Source organism: Octodon degus, unplaced genomic scaffold (assembly GCF_000260255.1).
Source record: "Octodon degus isolate 3935 unplaced genomic scaffold, OctDeg1.0 scaffold00302, whole genome shotgun sequence".
Taxonomy (NCBI): Eukaryota; Metazoa; Chordata; class Mammalia; order Rodentia; family Octodontidae; genus Octodon; species Octodon degus.
The window spans coordinates 1,768,452-1,785,170 of NW_004524878.1; the positions used below are offsets into that span (position 1 = coordinate 1,768,452).

Below are 16,719 nucleotides of genomic sequence, written 5' to 3' on the forward strand. Positions count from 1 at the left end.
AGCAGGTGGGAAAACCTTACTGTGAAATTCCAGATCCTGAAAACTTCCAGGGAGCTTTCACAGATTTCACATAAAACGTCAATAAGAATGAAAACAACAGACATTAACGAGGACACCGACTTCTATAATGAACCAGATTCTCAACAAAAGATGAAAGGTAAAGACATTTGTTTTGGCAAATTGTATAATGATCAAATGGCCTCAACAGTATGCACAGTTTTAAAAAATCTATGCCTTATTTTCAGTGCAAGGCTAAAAAGGACACAACCTCTCCATCAAATCAGGAGAGCAGTAGAAGGAATCTGTAAGCCACTGGAAGAGGACCTGCAGAGAGCGGAGCTGGGGTGAAGGGTCAGGCCCTCCTAGACAGGGGATGCCTTTAAAGGAGGCTGCAGAGAGAAGAACCCTCAGCTGAGAATGTCCTACTGCATTTGAGCACACTGGAAAGGGTTTAGAGAGTTCTTTCAGAAACTTGCCGAAGAATGGGTAAGAAATACTGGGAAAACTAACCACAGAAAATATAATCATACTATGTCCTAGGATGCTCAGCAAATCATATGTAGATATCCATCCATAGTCATAATAACATAAACGTGTAATACTGATTTAAATTGTGAGAGCCAGCCAAATAGCTCAGTGGATTAAAGCGCCTGCTTAGGCAGATGCAGGGGCTGGGAGTTCGATGCTCTGGCCTGCTGTGCCAGCCCTGCCCCCGGGGTGCGCTGAGACTGTGCACTCAATATTATGTCCTAGTGGAGCTCTGTGGGAAACACATTAAATGGCCACAGATCCTTACAGACATCCTTACAGATTGAGACTGGGTGTGGTGGCGCACACCTGTAATCCCAGCACTTGGGAGGCTGAAAACAGGAGGATCGCAAGTTCGATCTACGTAGTGAGACCCTGTAAAGCCTGTCCTAAATGCAGATAAATAAATAAATTGTGATAAAAACTATTTTAGCACAGGGGCCGGGGTTCAGTCCCTGGGCCTGCCATGCTGGGCCCCGCCCCCGGGGCATGCTGAGACAGCAATTGAGACTGGGTATGGTGCCGTGCACCTGTAATTCCAGCTCTTGGAAGGCTGTAAACAGGCAGATCACTATGAGTCCAATCTAATAGTGAGATACTGAACACCCTGTAGACCCTTCCCTAAATACAAAAAACCCCCACATTTTAAAGGTATGGGGCACAGGGTGTGTGGGGGGGTGTGTGGGGGGTGTACACATGCATGAGTACCAAGAAACAGTGGTGCACAATCCATTCATTTTTCAGAATACAAGGGAGGGGGAGTGAGGAGAAACAACGAGGAGAGTTGAGAATTGGGACCTCAATTTTGTAATAAGTGGCATTAAGAAATGGGAAGTCAAGAGATGAGAAAATGATGTCTTTCATTACAAGCTGATTGGCAATTAAGTTTTAAAATTTTATATTAATCATGTGTGCTGTGTTAATTTGGCCATTGAGAAAAAGGCTCTGAAATGTTAGTTGGTTGGCTCTGTCCCCAACCAGTGGCTACTCAATATCTTACCTATTAAATCAAGAAGCTGCCAAAAGATCCATTTTGTTTAGGTAGCACCAAGCTCTCCAGGATAATGTGTCCGAGAATCTGTCTGGTTCCCACCCCCTCAGGCATGGGGTCCACTTCTCTCTCCTGTCCAGCTCCACTGTTGGGGCTGCTGGCAGAGTGTCCCCTGTCCCACAGCCAAATGCCACTCTTCTCCATTCATCTCCTTTACCGCTAACACTGGTTGACTCAGAGAAATGGCAAGTTGGACGCAAAACAGACAAATCCCCATGCGAGGCTGGAGGCCGCCCAATGTGCTTCTCTCATAAGGGGACTGACATTCCCTGGCCACCCGCTGTGTCCTAGACCCTGGACTCTGGGCAGTTTTGCCTATCATTGTCTTAATTAAACTTCCCAACAATCCCAAGAGGTAGAGTTTATTGCATTTATTTTGAAGGAAGACCTAGAGAGAGTCTCTGTGGCCAAGTCTCTCAACCAGCAGGGGCAGCTCTCGGACATTAACCTGGCTCTCCTGATGGCTTGGCGGGCAATCTTCCCACAGTGCCAGGAATTTTGGATGGCATCAAAGCAATAGCCACACCCAGGCTCAGCAGCTGGCCTCTGGTCAGGGGGCACATGGCCCTGAGTCCAGGCCTTGCGCAGTGAGACTGGAGGCAAAATGGCAATGGCAGTGTCCAGGAAGGGGAGAGAAGACGCTTGCTTACCCATGAGCAGCCTCCGTTTCACTCGCTTATCCCCATCTGCCACCAATGTGGCATTGCTCTCTGTCACCTCCAGGCCAGTGTCCTCTCTCTCTATAAGAGAAGCAAAGACCAAATTCCCCGGCTGAATGAGGCAGGTTACCCATCGTCTGCGTGAGTGCTTCTGATGGAATTCCAGACACGAGGACAAGGGAAGATATGACTCTGTTCACTCAATATTATGTCCTAGTGGAGCTCTGTGGGACACACAGTAAGTGGCCACAGATTCTTACAGACATTCCATATGGAGAAAGTGTCGGAAGTACATTGCACTGATGAAGGAGACACTGCAAAATTCAAGCTTCAGACTCACTCCAGGAACCCTACTTCAGGGTGAAAAGAACATTGGGTGTAGAAAGCTTGAAAATAGAGCTAGTGAAGGATGAACCCCTCAGGGCAGGGCAGACAACTTGCCAGAAATGCGCATCCCCCACTCCTGCTGACCAGAAAGCCTGCCGTACCACCACAGTGGTCATCCTGACCCTCTGGATGTGTTGTCGCAATCTCCAGAATACCAGCTTCAGAAGCAGCCTAGTGCAGGGAGGAGGAAGGGCTTCCCAAGGTTGTGCAGGGAGAGCAGGACCTCTAGCCCAAAGCTGGAGCGCTCCCACAGGAGTGCGTGGAGCAGCCCAGCACCCCCGGGGGGCATGCACAGAACCACCACCAACAGGAAGGTGGAGGGCAGGGTCTGCACTGAGGAGGAGCAGGCTGAGTCAGGACCCCCCAGGTGTGGGATCACCACTTACCCAGGCAGCTCCTCCCATCCGTGTGCAACTTGTACTGTGCGTGGCAGCTACACTCCGGGCCTTCAGCTGTGTCTTCACAGGAGTGCTGACACCCACCGTTTCCATGGTTACAGGTCACTGGAAACAAAGTGAATCAATACATAAAGCAGTGAGGTTTCCACAATCAGGACTGTGTTTGCTCCGGAGGAACTCCAATTTTTCATTCTGCACGGATCTGAGTACCTCCTATGTGCCAGGCACTAAGCATAAAAGAGATAACTGCCATTCATGTTCTATCCATATCTGTAGAAAACAAACAATCATGATTCAAGTTGTAAATGCTGATAAACTAGAAGTTTGAACAAAGTCACACAGCAGGACAGAAATGTGTGTGTGTTGAGGAGAGGTCACCAAGGAGAAGGAATTATACCAAAATGCTAAATTAATGCTCTGCTCTGTCTACAGAAGTCTGCCTGTTATCACAGCTTTTCTGTAGCTTTGAGAAATAGCGCTTTATCACTGAAACACAGTGACATTATTTAACTTGTACATATGTTAGGATTTCTCTCAGTAGACTCCATCTGGATTCATTAAAAGAGAAAATAATCAGAGGAAGTGATTCTGCAGACAATTAATGCAAATTAACTGATAATTATGAAAACTATGTATAAATGCATTGATGATAGGCCAAAACTAAATTTAAAAAGCCAGCTATAAAACTAGTTGTTAACAGAGTTACCTTTGGCAAAGAAAATGGGAAGGGGAGATTACATGCTGTCTTTATGCGCTTGCAAGTGTTTGAATTCTTACACAGGCCTTTATAATTTTTCTAATCAAAAAGAACTAGTTAAATATTTGGGGTTTATTTATTTATTTATTTATTTATTTTTGGGGGGCAGAACCAGGGATTGAACTCAGGCCCTTGCGCTTGCCAAGGAAGCACTTATTCCACTGAGCCATCTCCCTGGCCTAGTTACATATTTGTAATATGGGAAAGAAGCTGTTCTGTGATTATAGATATATAAAATTGTGTGTGTGTATATATATATGGCAACTAAATCAAAATACGGAAAAAACATGAACCAACAAGTTATGTCATAGAATTCTGGATATTTGGGGGTTTTTTGATTCTCAAATGCTATAACAATACTATTTAAGCAGCGATATTTCACAAACATTTAATTTTTTTTTAAATGTATTTGGTACAGGGTCTCACTATGAAGCTCAGACTCACAGTGATCCTCCTGTTCTCGGCCTCCCTAGCGCTGGGATTACAGGCACGCACCACCACACCCAGTCTCAGCTGCCCTCTCAGCGCACTTCAGGAGCGGGGCTGGCATAGCACACCGAACATTTAAATTTTTAAAAATTATTTTCCAGGTGTTCTTATTCTAGCAGTCAGCCCCTGAAAAACTGCAGTGTTGAGAGTCTGGCTGCACAGATGAGTCTTGGAAGACCTGGAGTCCTCCTCTCAAAGACCTGGACATTAGAAAGGTTCCTCAGCTCTGCTCAACTCCCTCAGGGGCAGCTTCACACTGGCAGGCTGTCAAAGCCTAGCAGAATCTGTTGTTTGAGGGGGACAGTGGCATTGGCAGGTCTGGAGGTCACCCTTTGTTTCAGCCTGGAGATAATGGAGAAAAATGTCTCACTGGGAAACCAGCTCCTCATGGTGAACACACCATCTGTAGGAAGATGTGAGGGTCTCTGCCCACAGCTTAGGAAAGAGTTCTGAAAGGAAACCCTCTATTTTCTCTAGCATAAGTAATGGTTTAGGAACACCGTTAATTGATAGTTGTTTCCTGTTGTCCATTAGGGTTTTGTTACCACAACCACTGTGTAGCAGCTGTGTCCATACTGTGCACACCCCCACTCACCCAAGCATTAAACAAGTGCACACTGAGCACATCCTGTGGTAGGCCCCAGGGAAAAACTGAGGGGCAAAAGTGAGACAAGGTCCCTGACTGGGAGTAGCTCACAGCTGGGGACATAGACATTCAACACACAATTCAATCCAGTGTCATGCAGTATGATGGAGGAATAAACAAAGTGCTATGGAAGCCAAAATACACAATGGCTGCCCTGTCAGAGGCTGTGGAAGGACTTCTGACGCAGGGTAGTGTGGTGATTTGAACATAGCTTGGCAGTTGTGACGACATAGGTTTGAAAATTAATTTGCCACTTCACTCCCGGTACGACCTTGTTTCTTTGCCTTATTCACAACTTTCTCAACTGAAAATGTGAATAATAATACTCGGCTCATAGTGGGTCTTGTAGGAATTGAAGGGGATGTGGTACATCTGAGACAAGCCTTTGCATGCAATAAATCTCTTTTAAAAGTAGCCGTGATCTTTATCATTATTACAAGTTAGGATGTTGAAGATCGGGTAAGTGTTCACCAACCAGGAGTGGAGGAGGGCTGGAAAAGGCTTAGAGGAATAAGGGGTGTTCTCCAAAGGGCAAGGAATTTAGCATCTGTAAAAAAGGACACAGATGAAGCTCATAAAGGAAGCAGGGAGCAGATATCAAAGAGCTGTGACTGCCAGATGAGGAAATCTGTGACGTTCTTCTACCAGAACAGGGAGATCTGTCCCTGAACACTGACGTTGTTTACGCCTGCATTTCATTCCCTTCTCATTCGTTCCTTATCAATCACACTCCCATTCCCTGCAAGGGAGTGCCCCGCTGCAGTGGATGCGGCACTTGGAGGAGGACAGTGTCTCTGTGCCGTGCAGTGGCGTTTCCGACGCTTACAGAAGGCAGATTCTGGGTATCATGGCCCCAGTGTGGCGGAGCAGCCGTTCCTACTTACAGATGCAGTCTCTCTGGTTCTTGGCCAGCTCGAAACCAGGTCTACACTCGCAGGCGGCGCTGCCCCTGGGGGCCTCCTTGCAGATGTGGCTGCAGCCATGATCCTTATTCATGCAACTCAGGCCCTCTGCAAAACAGCAGCATGCTGCAGGTAACTAGTCTGCAAACAGCATTCTGAGCCCCAGGGGAGCTGCACAGGACTGGGGGTGGGGAGAGCCACAGACCTACCCCCTGCCCTTCTCGGTTTCCATTAGCCTCACTTTTTTTTTTTTTTAATGTATTTTAGTACCGGGTCTACAGGGTCTGACTACGTAGAACGGACTTGTAGTGATTCTCCTGTTTTCAGCCTCCCAAGCACTGGGATTACAGGCACACACCACCACATCCAGTCTCAATCGCCAACTCAGCCCGCCCCATAGGAAGTGCTGGCACGGCATGCTGGGGATCGAACCCTCCTGTGCTGCGCTCTGCCTCAGCAGGTGCTTTAGTCTGCTGAGCTATCTGGCCGATCCTAGCCTCACATTTTGAAAAAGAGATATCATGAGCTGGAAACACAGCTCAGTGGCACAACACTTGGCTAGCATGTGTGAAGCCTGGGTTCAACTCCCCAGTACTAAGAAGAAAGAATAAATAAAGCATTACAATCAATCTGGGCCAATTAGCAGAGACATGAAAGATTTCTTGTATCTCCCAAGAGACATGATGTCTCCATTCTCCTAAGAAGGTGGTAGCTCCTCCACTAAAAATCTTTGGCTGTCTGCTGAGTGTGGATCAGAGCCTGCTGACCCATGAAGGAGTTTCCAGATGTGGGCTAGAACTTACGGTCTTTCTGCCACAGCCTCTCACCAGACTTTTATCACTGCTGTATTTTTTACTCACTGATCAAAAATGCAAACCTTTCACATATGCTTAAGGGCCTTTTTCAAAAACCATCAGCTCTCCTCTCCACTCCAACAAGAGCCAAACTTTGTGCAGCCTCGAGGAGAACTACTGTATTTTGGCATTACCTGCTGGGACCTTTCCTATGTGACTGGCCTCTGTCGGTCCTTGTCCCCTCCCTTTGTTGCCAACAGACAGCATCATTCATACAAAAGGAGAACAAAGAGAGAGACTGCACACATATGGCTCCCTTAGCTGCTCTATAATTTTTTCGGTATACTTTAAATTTCTATTAAGGAAGCGCAATCTTGTACTAATGCTAAGAAAGGAGACAGGTGGTTATGATCTTGATGGTTTTACATGCATCTAAGTATGGGGCAATAGCCAAGTAAACTATTGTGGGTCACCCGTCTTCTGCCTCAACTTGAAAGCAATTGCTTGGGGCCTTGCTACCTGCCAGCACCCGGGAGATCACATGTCACAGGCAGGCACATCCTCAGGACACCTGCGAGGTAGGTTCTGTATTCCCAAGGAACCATCATATATAGCTGGCTGGTATTTGTGCGGACCAACTTGAAAACATCCCCTAGAGTCGGGTTTGGTTCTCACTGACTCTCTAGGAGCAAGATACTCTTAATTCTGAAAGTAGCACTTTTTTAAACACAACTACAAGAAGCTTTCATTTAATTTTTCAAGAATCCAACATTAGTCCTAAAACCTTATCCCCTTAGGCTCCAGGGAAGTCATGGGTCTCCTCTTTCACATACAGCCACTCACCTGTGTATCATGGAACAATGGTTTCAACACAAACATGTGCCATTCCTACTCCAAAAGACAGTGCGGGAGCTAAGACACCCTCTGCACTCCTGAGTTTCTCCTTACAGAGCCCGGAGCTGCCTGTGTTCCAGCGCCCAACCTGCTACACAACGCTAGGATCTCCCAGCCCCCAAGAGCTGCTGTCAGGTAACACAGAAAACTTCATCCTGATTCTGTGCGGAGCTCTCTCTGCTCTGGCTGGTAGCTTACAGAGGTGTCCCATGCTGTCTGGTACTGAGAGAGGATAGGTCCTGCAGAGATAGTGTCCTGTCCTCCTGAGAAGGCCTGCCAAGCACTTGGTCTTTGGGTCATGAAGCATTTGAAAGAACCGTGCCAGGAACACCCAGGGTAACTGTAACAATACTCAAGAAAAGGTAGCAGGAATACTGGGAAAGAACCCTCCCCAAATGGGTCATTTCATCTTCACCGTCTTTTTTTTTTTTTTTTTTTTTTTTTATTTTAGGGAAGGGTCTACAGGGTGTTCAGGGTCTCACTACTATATCAGACTCGTAGTGATCCGCCTGTTCACTGCATCCCAAGTGCTGGGATTACAGGCGCCATGCCCCCCACGCCCCCCACGCTCAATCACGGTCTCAGCGTGCCCCTGGGGCGGGGCTGGCATGGCTGGCCCTTGGCGCCTGCTTGCAGACATTTTAATCTGCGGAGCTATTTGGCCGGCCCTATTCACTATCTTTTACACTCTGGTTACACATCCATTAAGACATCTGCAATGTGGCCTTTACTGCCTCAGAATAATTGAGCGTAAAATAAATAAATAAATAAATAAATATAAAATACTGTGTTTCCCTGATAATAAGACTTAATTGGAAAATAATCAGCCTTGAAAACCAAAAATCAAAAATGCCAGCTCCAGTCTGCCTATCTAGCTGCCATTACAAAATAATGACCAGATAAGAAGATAGTGAAGTATTAGCTTTTGCATGAAACTGGCCGTCACCTGGTGATAACCAAATAGGACTAATTTTACAGTTAGGTCTTATTTTCAGGGGGAAACGTAGGCTGGAGCCAGGTGTGGTGGTACACACCTATAATCCTGATACTCTGGGAAACTGAGGCAGGAGTATCACAAGTTTGAGCCCAACCTGGGCAACTTAATGACTCAGTGAGATCCTATCTAAAAAAAAAAAAAAAAAAGCTGAGGATGTAGCTCAGTGTGAAAGCCCTGGGTTCACTCCTCAGCACCAAAAATAAAAAAGAATAGCCAGGTGCTAGATGTCATCCAGATCAACAGAGAAGGTGTCCCCTGTATCCTTATCTTATCAGGTTAGGCCTAACGTTAACAGTATGGTAGTAGAAATGAAAATGCTGGTGACCGGAAGCCGTTCTGAATACTTGACTTAAAACAAGGCCACTGCTGGGGAAGCAGATAAATCTGGTCCCAAGTGGGAGACCAACAGGCCCTGGCTGTCCTGGAGCCACTTGGCAGTCATGTCTCAGAGGGTCCTTCACCAGGAAAGGAGCGGCTCAGAGGTACCAGAAATGCCCCATGTTGACACTGTCCAGGCTCAGGGTGCCACTCAAAGAGATCTCTGGGAACTGAAAATTAAATATGCCTTGAGAATGGGGCCAAAAGATGTTACATAAAATGAAAAAAGAGGCCCTGCTGGGCCTCACCACCTTGCCACCTTCGCCATCACCCTGCTCCAGCAGTACAACACCAGTTAAATATTCTCAGTGCAGACAAAACAAAAGAGAAATGCTCACTTTGAGAGCCTGAGAACCCATGAATAGGAACAAAAGCAGGCTGGGGGCAATGTGTTTCTCTCCAGCCTACCCCCATTACATGGGTGAAAACACACAGTATTCTATCAGAGCTTAGCGGTCTCGAAGGATTAGAAAAACATCAATAGCTTGAACTTTCCCTCAGGACCTCTACTATAGAACTCTGGATTGAAGAACACTTAGTAAAGAATCAATAAAAACAACAACCATGCTAAAAAATACTAACCTGTGGTGTTGCCTACTGTTTTTAGGGTATCCACTGTGGATGTTAAAGTCTATTTCAATACAGTTTCTAAGAGCTTAATATGCACATCAGGGAGGAAGTCCGAGAGGAACACTGTTTATAGGTTGCTCTATTTGAGGAACTAAAGGCCTAGGATGGAAGGGGTCATCGTTCCAAATCACTATAATCTGTTGGCGCGCGCTGACATGAATCTGCCAAGCAATGAGGTTGAAACACAACAGAAAATCAGAGAGTGTTTCCAGACCACAACTCAGATTCTTGGGTTTGGGTTTTAGTTCCAGACGAATATGTTCATTTTAAACACTCTTCAGGGGATCCAAGAATGTCGGAATTGTTGAAAAATTTAGACAACACAGCTTCCAGAAAGGAACTGCGTTTGTAGTTACCTCTGTGGTGAGGAGCCTGTGTCTCTAATCAGCCTAGGAGGAGAGGGCTGAGCCAGGGCTCTGGAAGCACAAGGGTGAGAGACGAACGCAATCCCTCCAAGCTGCCCGTGATGGGGCGGGATCTATGCTGTGCGTGCAGGCAATGACATTACCTCTAGGTCCCTGTCTCTGCACCCAGCCACCAGAAGAGGAAGCCAGGCTCAATCACCATGAAGCGGCTTTGAGTAACCAAAGGGGGAGAGACCCCAACGCAGATCACTATGCACTGTGACTCCCTGCATTCCCACCTCCACTGTGGCCTACTGCGGACTTCATGGCACACCAGAGAGTCCAGAGAACCGGGAAGAAAAATGAAACCCAACTGCCACCCAAAGGCCACATCTAGCATGAGATTTTTAAAAAATAGCTTTGTGGGGCCGGGCAGATAGGTCAGTGGACTAAAGTGCCTGCTTAGGCAGAGCGCAGGGGCCAGGGTTCGATCCCCGGTATGCTGTGCCGGCCCAGCCTGCGATGGTGATTGAGACTGGGTGTGGTGGTGCATGCGCCTGTAAGCCCAGCGCTTGGGAGGCTGAAAACAGAAGGATCATTATGAGTCTGATCTACATAGTGAGACCCTATAGACCCTGTAGGCCCTGTCCTAAATACAGAAAAAAAATAGCTTTATGATTAAAGGTAGCCCATGTGACTGCCTGGCCCTAAATGCTGGACATGAGCAGGCTTAGCCATCAAGCCACTGGCCCCCAGTGGTGTCTCTGATAACTGATTTTCGTACACAAAGAGGTATTTTAGTTAGTCAAAAGGTATGAACCTTTATTCTTAGAAAATGAGACAAAATTATCTTCCATGAAGAAATCCTTGCAAAGTCACTGGAACAATAAATCTGCAAACTTGTGATTAAGTAGAAGAACTTGAAATGACCTCACTCTTAAGATATGGGAATTAAATAAGCAGCACATGGTAAAGGAGTTAATAGTCTAATATTTAGGGCGCTTGCCCTAATCACAGGCAGATGCAACCACAAGAGAAACACAGTCACTATAATGTGGCTTTTTTGGCTTAAGAAGGATTAAAGGGATGATATTTGGTTAAAAATAACTGATTGGCCACATGTCCTTAATGCCCCTTCATCCCAAGATGCCACCAAAGTGACAGGAATGAAAAAGGTGTCAACTCAAAGCAAAGAACTTGAGAAGGAGGTCATGCTCCTCCGTAAGAGCAGCAAGTAAATTAATGAGAGCTGTAGGGAATGGGAATGGGTGAAAGAAACCACAGTGTAGACAGTTCCCAGGGAGGGAGTTCTTCTGCCCCTCAGAGCCCTGAGGCTCAGCGTTCCAAAAGGCAAAACACGGGACAGGACCAGAACTAGCTTGGGGCTGGAACCAGGGCAATTTATGGCCAGTTTCCACAGAAAGGACCCAGCCCCCTCCCCACCCACCAGAGCAAGGGGCAGGCTCGCACTGGTGCTGTGGTTTTCGGCACCTTTTTGAAAAACTTGGCAGATCATCCATCCTATTTCTCCAGAGACATCTAGCCCTGTTTGCAATGTACTCTATTTAAAGATTAGAATCAAAGAATATGAAAGTGTGTGACGACCTCAGAGCTTCCCCAGACAGGCCCTGATTTTTGCCAGGTGAGGAAAGTGAAGGTAAATAACTCGCCCACAGTTCCCGGGAGCACAGTGCAGACTCTTCCTTACACCTCCAGATTTTCTATATGGTGTCTGGGGGACCTCTCAGGTGTGGCTCGGCCCACTGCTCCCAGCAGGGTAGAGGTACGGTACCTTCTGAGCGGTGAATGCACGTGTGCTGATTGTCACTCAGGAAAAAGCCCTCCTTGCAGCGGCACTCGTAGCTCCCCATGGCGTTGACACAGGTGTGCTGGCAGCCGCCATTGTTCTCCAGGCATTCGTCCACATCTGGAGGGGGAGAAGAATTATTAGCCTTTCTTTCTACAGCTGTTTCAAATGCCCCACCCAGCCTGGCAAGCAGACTTGAGGGCCCTCTTCTATCCTGCCTCACAGAAGCTCTCAGAATCAAAGCTTCTGAGACCGGCAGATGACTAGCACAGCCTTTATAGGTCTGGGGCTCACCAAGCCAGGCCCCTGGCACAAACACGAGATCATCAGCTCAGTTACCTTGTACTGAACACCTTTGCTTTCCAAGGCTTGGCGCTAGATGGCAAGATAACATTCCTGCCCTCCAGAAGCAAGCCCTTCAGGAGACATGAGGAGAGGGAAGGAGACGACTACACAAATGACTCTGAGGCAAGGTGAAAGGTGGCATAGAGGAAAGAGAGGTCATATCTGATTGTGTGGCATCACCAGCGGTTTTATGGGAAACCTAGTAAAAGTTGGGATCTTTGGATCTTTGCAATTCTAAATCCTGAGAGAAGAGATTGCAGGCAGGGGAGGGAGTATGAGCTGGCGCACAGAGGCTGCGAAGCATGAAGAACTCAGACCGCAGTGAGTCACTTGATTTGGCTGGAGCACAGGGGACATGAAGGGAGTCACAGGAGACACAGTGGGAGAGAGACTGAGGTCACATGCAGGATCTTGAATTCCAGGCAAATTTGCTCCTACTTCATTTGGGAGACAGCTGCTACCACTGGAGCAGGGGAGACACAGTGAGACCCTGATTTTTGGAGAAGTTAGGGAGGCAACGGAAGGTATAGGGCACTGGGAAGAGGAGAAAAAGAAATCCAGGGAGTCTAGCTGCACAGGAGCACACCTGAGATGGCCATGACCACGCTGCCCTTGCACGGGACAGAACTAGGGAGGGTGGGGGCTTGCTGGGATGGCAGGCACAGAAGACTAGATGGGCAAGGTGCTCATGAGGCTGGTGTTAACTTTCCCTTGCTCCTCAGAGGATGAAAAGTTGACACGGAGGCTGTCTGTAGAAAAGAAACATGGGAGAAACCAGCACTGGTGCAGACACGAGCATGGAGCCACAGCTGTCTCTTCCCCCAAGGCGGGGTGGGCTGGGGATGCCAGTCCTGAGAGAATCAAAGGCAGGAGTGTGGGAAAGCCAGAACGAGGTGTAGAAAGGGGGCAGAGAGATGGAGAATTCTGGGCAGTGCTGGAGCAAATAGAGGAGAGAGCAGGAATCCCAGAAGTTCCAGAGAAGGGGCCATGAGAAAGGCATGGTGGAAAGAAGGCTTCTCTGACCTGCTCCTGCCACCCCATGGGGACCTTCCTTCTCCAAGGCTGAGACATCCTGCACTCTGCTGTACTGGGACACTTACCTATCTGCATCCTCAAAACCCTTTGCCTGTCCATCTCTATTAGACTGCAAACTCCTTGAGGACCAAGCTTTTGGTCGTAATTAGCACAGCCCTGAAACATGGTAGGCCCTCACGAACTGCTCAGCGCACGGACAAACAAGCAGGAGAGTGCAGCGTCACCAGAGGCTGAGGGAACACCCAGAAGAGCCTCAGACACCACCAAGACTCTACAGAATGCTGATTTAAAAAGCAATTTATTTTCATCCATCGAAATTCTCATGTGTCTATCACTAGCTCCTGGGCATATCTGTAATCAGAAAATTCACATTTAAATATCTGTTATCTGGTTTCAAGCCTCAGATCTTACAGGCATCTGTCCTCCCACACTACCGGGCAGATGCCTGACTAAACTGATGGGACCCAAGCCATCCCCTAAAGCCTAACAAACTCGCCCTTGTCTATGCCAAAGGCCAAAGGAAGCACATTCCAGAGGATAAGCTGTGCAGGGTGCCCCTGGCCTAGATGTCCATGGTAAGGACTCACGGTGAGCAGGAGGGGTCTGTCCCCCTGAGCACCACATGCTGGGTTGGGTATGAGCAAAGGCACGCTGCTCTTGGGCTGCCACTTTGAACTTACTACATCTCTGCAAAGCAATCAGAAATGTATCTCTAGGCTGGGAACCACACTGCAACTAGATAAGCATCACAATGCATGTATTCATATACATAAATGTATATTACCAGGCTGGCAAGTTTCTCCAGCCTACCAGGCAGGGTGCTCAACCTATGCTAGCACGCTGGTGCTGAGATGCCTCCTCCGAAGACTAAAGTGTGACCAGAAGGCCGACGTGAGGAGGGCTCATCTCAGAGAACACCAGAACCTGCCACGCCAGAAGTTTCAGCTCCGGGCTTCTTTCCTGCCAGAGTACGCCTGTCCATCCCAGTGTGAATGGCAGCAGTCTCTGTGTGCTGGTTTTACACTTTCAAAGGGACTTTAAAAGAATCCTTAGCCCTGCAGACATGCTCAGGGTCTCTCTGTAAGCAGCTACGGTGATCGAGTACACAGAGAGGGCCTGAGGAGGAGAAATGAAGATACTCAGCTGAAATATTTGTGGTATGGGCTCAGGCAAAGCAAGACTCCAGGCATCAGGGTTTCTGAGCAGGCCTGTACGCAGAACCACTCCGCCCAGCCCTGGCCCAGGTCCTGAAAGCTTGGATGGTTCACTTTGTTGCTCCTCCGGAGCTCACACTTCCCCCAGGCTGTGGATCAGAGCACAGCAGTAATGACCAGGTCTACAATCAGATATGAAGCCTCGAAATGCCACTGCTGGCAAATCAAAGGGAAACTGCCTTCTGAAAATGGCAAACAAAACACAACAGACAAAAAAAAACCCATACTCTATGATTCCTAACAAATTACCCACTAAAAGGGATTTCCCTTTCCTGAGTTCTAAACTTATCTCAGTTTCCCCCTATCCTCAAGATTGTTCTCAAAGATGCCTTTTTGTGGTGCTGACTGCCTGGAGTCTCCTAAGGGGTTACCACCTCCCCAGCCTTTGACCAACTTTTCCTGACAGCTTCAGGCTTGCAAAGCCACTGTGGAGCCAAGCCTGAACTCTTCCACAGGTGCCAAGAGGAAAGAACCGTGGCTACCTCAGGATAGAGCTCCAGGTGATCCTGAAGGAAACAGAGGTCACATCTAGGCCGAGTCCCACATGGGACTATTCGCTCACCACACCAGAGCCCTACCACTGAAAACACAAGTTGTGCATGCATTCTTCTAGGGCCTTTGCATGCTGCTGTCAAAACATCTTGAGTGCATCAATTAGCCATTTCTACCGTACCATAAAGGGGCACTTGAATAGTTGTCCCCACAGAGCCACAGCCTTGACCAAGCTGCTTCTCAGTTGGCCAGGTAGACACTAGTAGGCCAGCTATAGAAAGGTCATCGCCATAAAGGACCCTGCTGCCATGTGTCTCCCACAGTGTCTTCCTGTCAGCTGATAACACTCACCTTAAAAAGCAAACCACAAATACCTACCGACCAGGTGTACTATGTCACTCAAAGACTGTCCAACACTCAACCCCATTCAGTTGCTTGCTATTTCTAAGTTCTATTTTATCTCTGGCACAAAGAACTAATGAGAACAGCACTTCTTGAAGTCCCTGATTCAGGAATGGAAACTCTAACAGATGTTGCTGTTGTATAGAGTACCAGGAGGATGTTCATGGAAAGTTTCTGTTTTATTTTCTGTCTTTCAAGAGAAGGGGTGGGGGAGCGTCTATCTGGCAATGACCCACGCATACATTTGAAGTCCTCAGGACAAGGAGTTTTACCTAATTTCAGAAAAAGAAGATATCTGTAAGATTAATGGAATAGTTATAAGTCAAGATCCTTTTAACCCCAAACCAAAGATATTAAAGGTGACAAGTTAATGTTAGACAATCAATAAATAGTAATGACAATGTCTGCCCATCTTCTTGGGCTGATGAAGGATTTATATTATGAATGACCATATAAAAACTAAAACATTTTACCTGATTTTCTAGCAGGGAGTCTGATTTCTTGGGCATCAAAAACCACGCCTCTCATACACTTTTTGTCTTAGTAAGTAAGTTTACACCAAAGGAAAGAAAAGGGAGATATTAGAGGGTGGTACAGGAGAATTACCATTTCTAAATGTTTTTCTTACCAAGACAATTATGCCCATCATGAGCCAACATGAAGCCATCAAAACAAGTACAGCGATAATTGCCTGGAATATTCAAACAGTCATGGACACAGCCTCCATTGAGTTCATTTCCACATTCATCAATGTCTGGGAATAAAACAGAAATAAACCAAACAGGTGCAATTTCTTTGGGAGACATATGTATTTACCCCATTGCTCAGAATCCAGCCCAAAGCAAGAAAAAAAATAACTACAAGGTTCCGTACATCAACAATATTTGTAATTACAAATTCCTGGAAACAGCCTAGAAGCCAATAAACAATACAACAGTTTAATGAATATGGTGTAACTAATTGTCAGAGTGCTGTGCAGCTATATTTTTTAAAAAGGAAGAGGAAGAAGAAAATCTCTAAATTGATTTGGAGTGATTTCTAGAATGAACTCTTAAATTTAAAAAAAAAATCAAAATGCATCTACAGGGCTGGCCAGATAGTTCACTGGATTAAAGCACCTGCCTGGCAAGCACAAGGTCCTGAGTTCGATTTCCTGTACCACAAAAAAATTAAATAAAATAAAATAAAAATAAATAAATAAAATTTTTGAGCCAAGTGGGATAGTGCCTCCCTGTAATCCCAGTTATTCAGGAGCTGAGGCAGGAAGTAGCAAGCTCAATCCCAGCTTGGACAATTTACTGAAACCCTATCTGAACATTAAAAAAAAAAAAAAAAGAAATGGGAATGTAACTTTGTTCCCTGGGTTCAATCCCCAGTACTACCATCAATCAATCAATCAGTTAATCAATTTATTTATTTAGTTTTGAACTGCAAAAGATATTAAAAAAATAAAGACAAGCTATACGTTAGTAGAAAGTATTTACAAGTCATATACCTTCTAAAGGATTTATGAAGAACTCACAATTATAAAAAGACAAATGACTGAATTTTTAAATGGGCAAGAGATTTA

At 46.5% G+C, this 16,719-nt stretch overlaps 1 protein-coding gene across 2 annotated transcripts in view; it reads right to left on the reverse strand.

Moving 5' to 3' along the window:
* The window catches only part of Scube2 (signal peptide, CUB domain and EGF like domain containing 2), a 63,557-nt gene extending 47,662 nt beyond the window's left edge, over nt 1-15,895 (reverse strand). For both annotated transcript variants that reach the window (XM_023707604.1, XM_023707603.1), the window contains exons 1-5: nt 15,778-15,895; nt 11,647-11,781; nt 5,800-5,925; nt 3,012-3,128; nt 2,230-2,319 (exon numbers count right to left, since the gene is read on the reverse strand). In XM_023707604.1, coding sequence (XP_023563372.1) covers nt 2,230-2,319; nt 3,012-3,128; nt 5,800-5,925; nt 11,647-11,781; nt 15,778-15,808 — 499 coding nt within the window. In that variant the 5' untranslated portion in view covers nt 15,809-15,895. The remainder of the gene's footprint in view (nt 1-2,229; nt 2,320-3,011; nt 3,129-5,799; nt 5,926-11,646; nt 11,782-15,777) is intronic.
* Between the last annotated feature and the right edge of the window lie 824 nt (nt 15,896-16,719).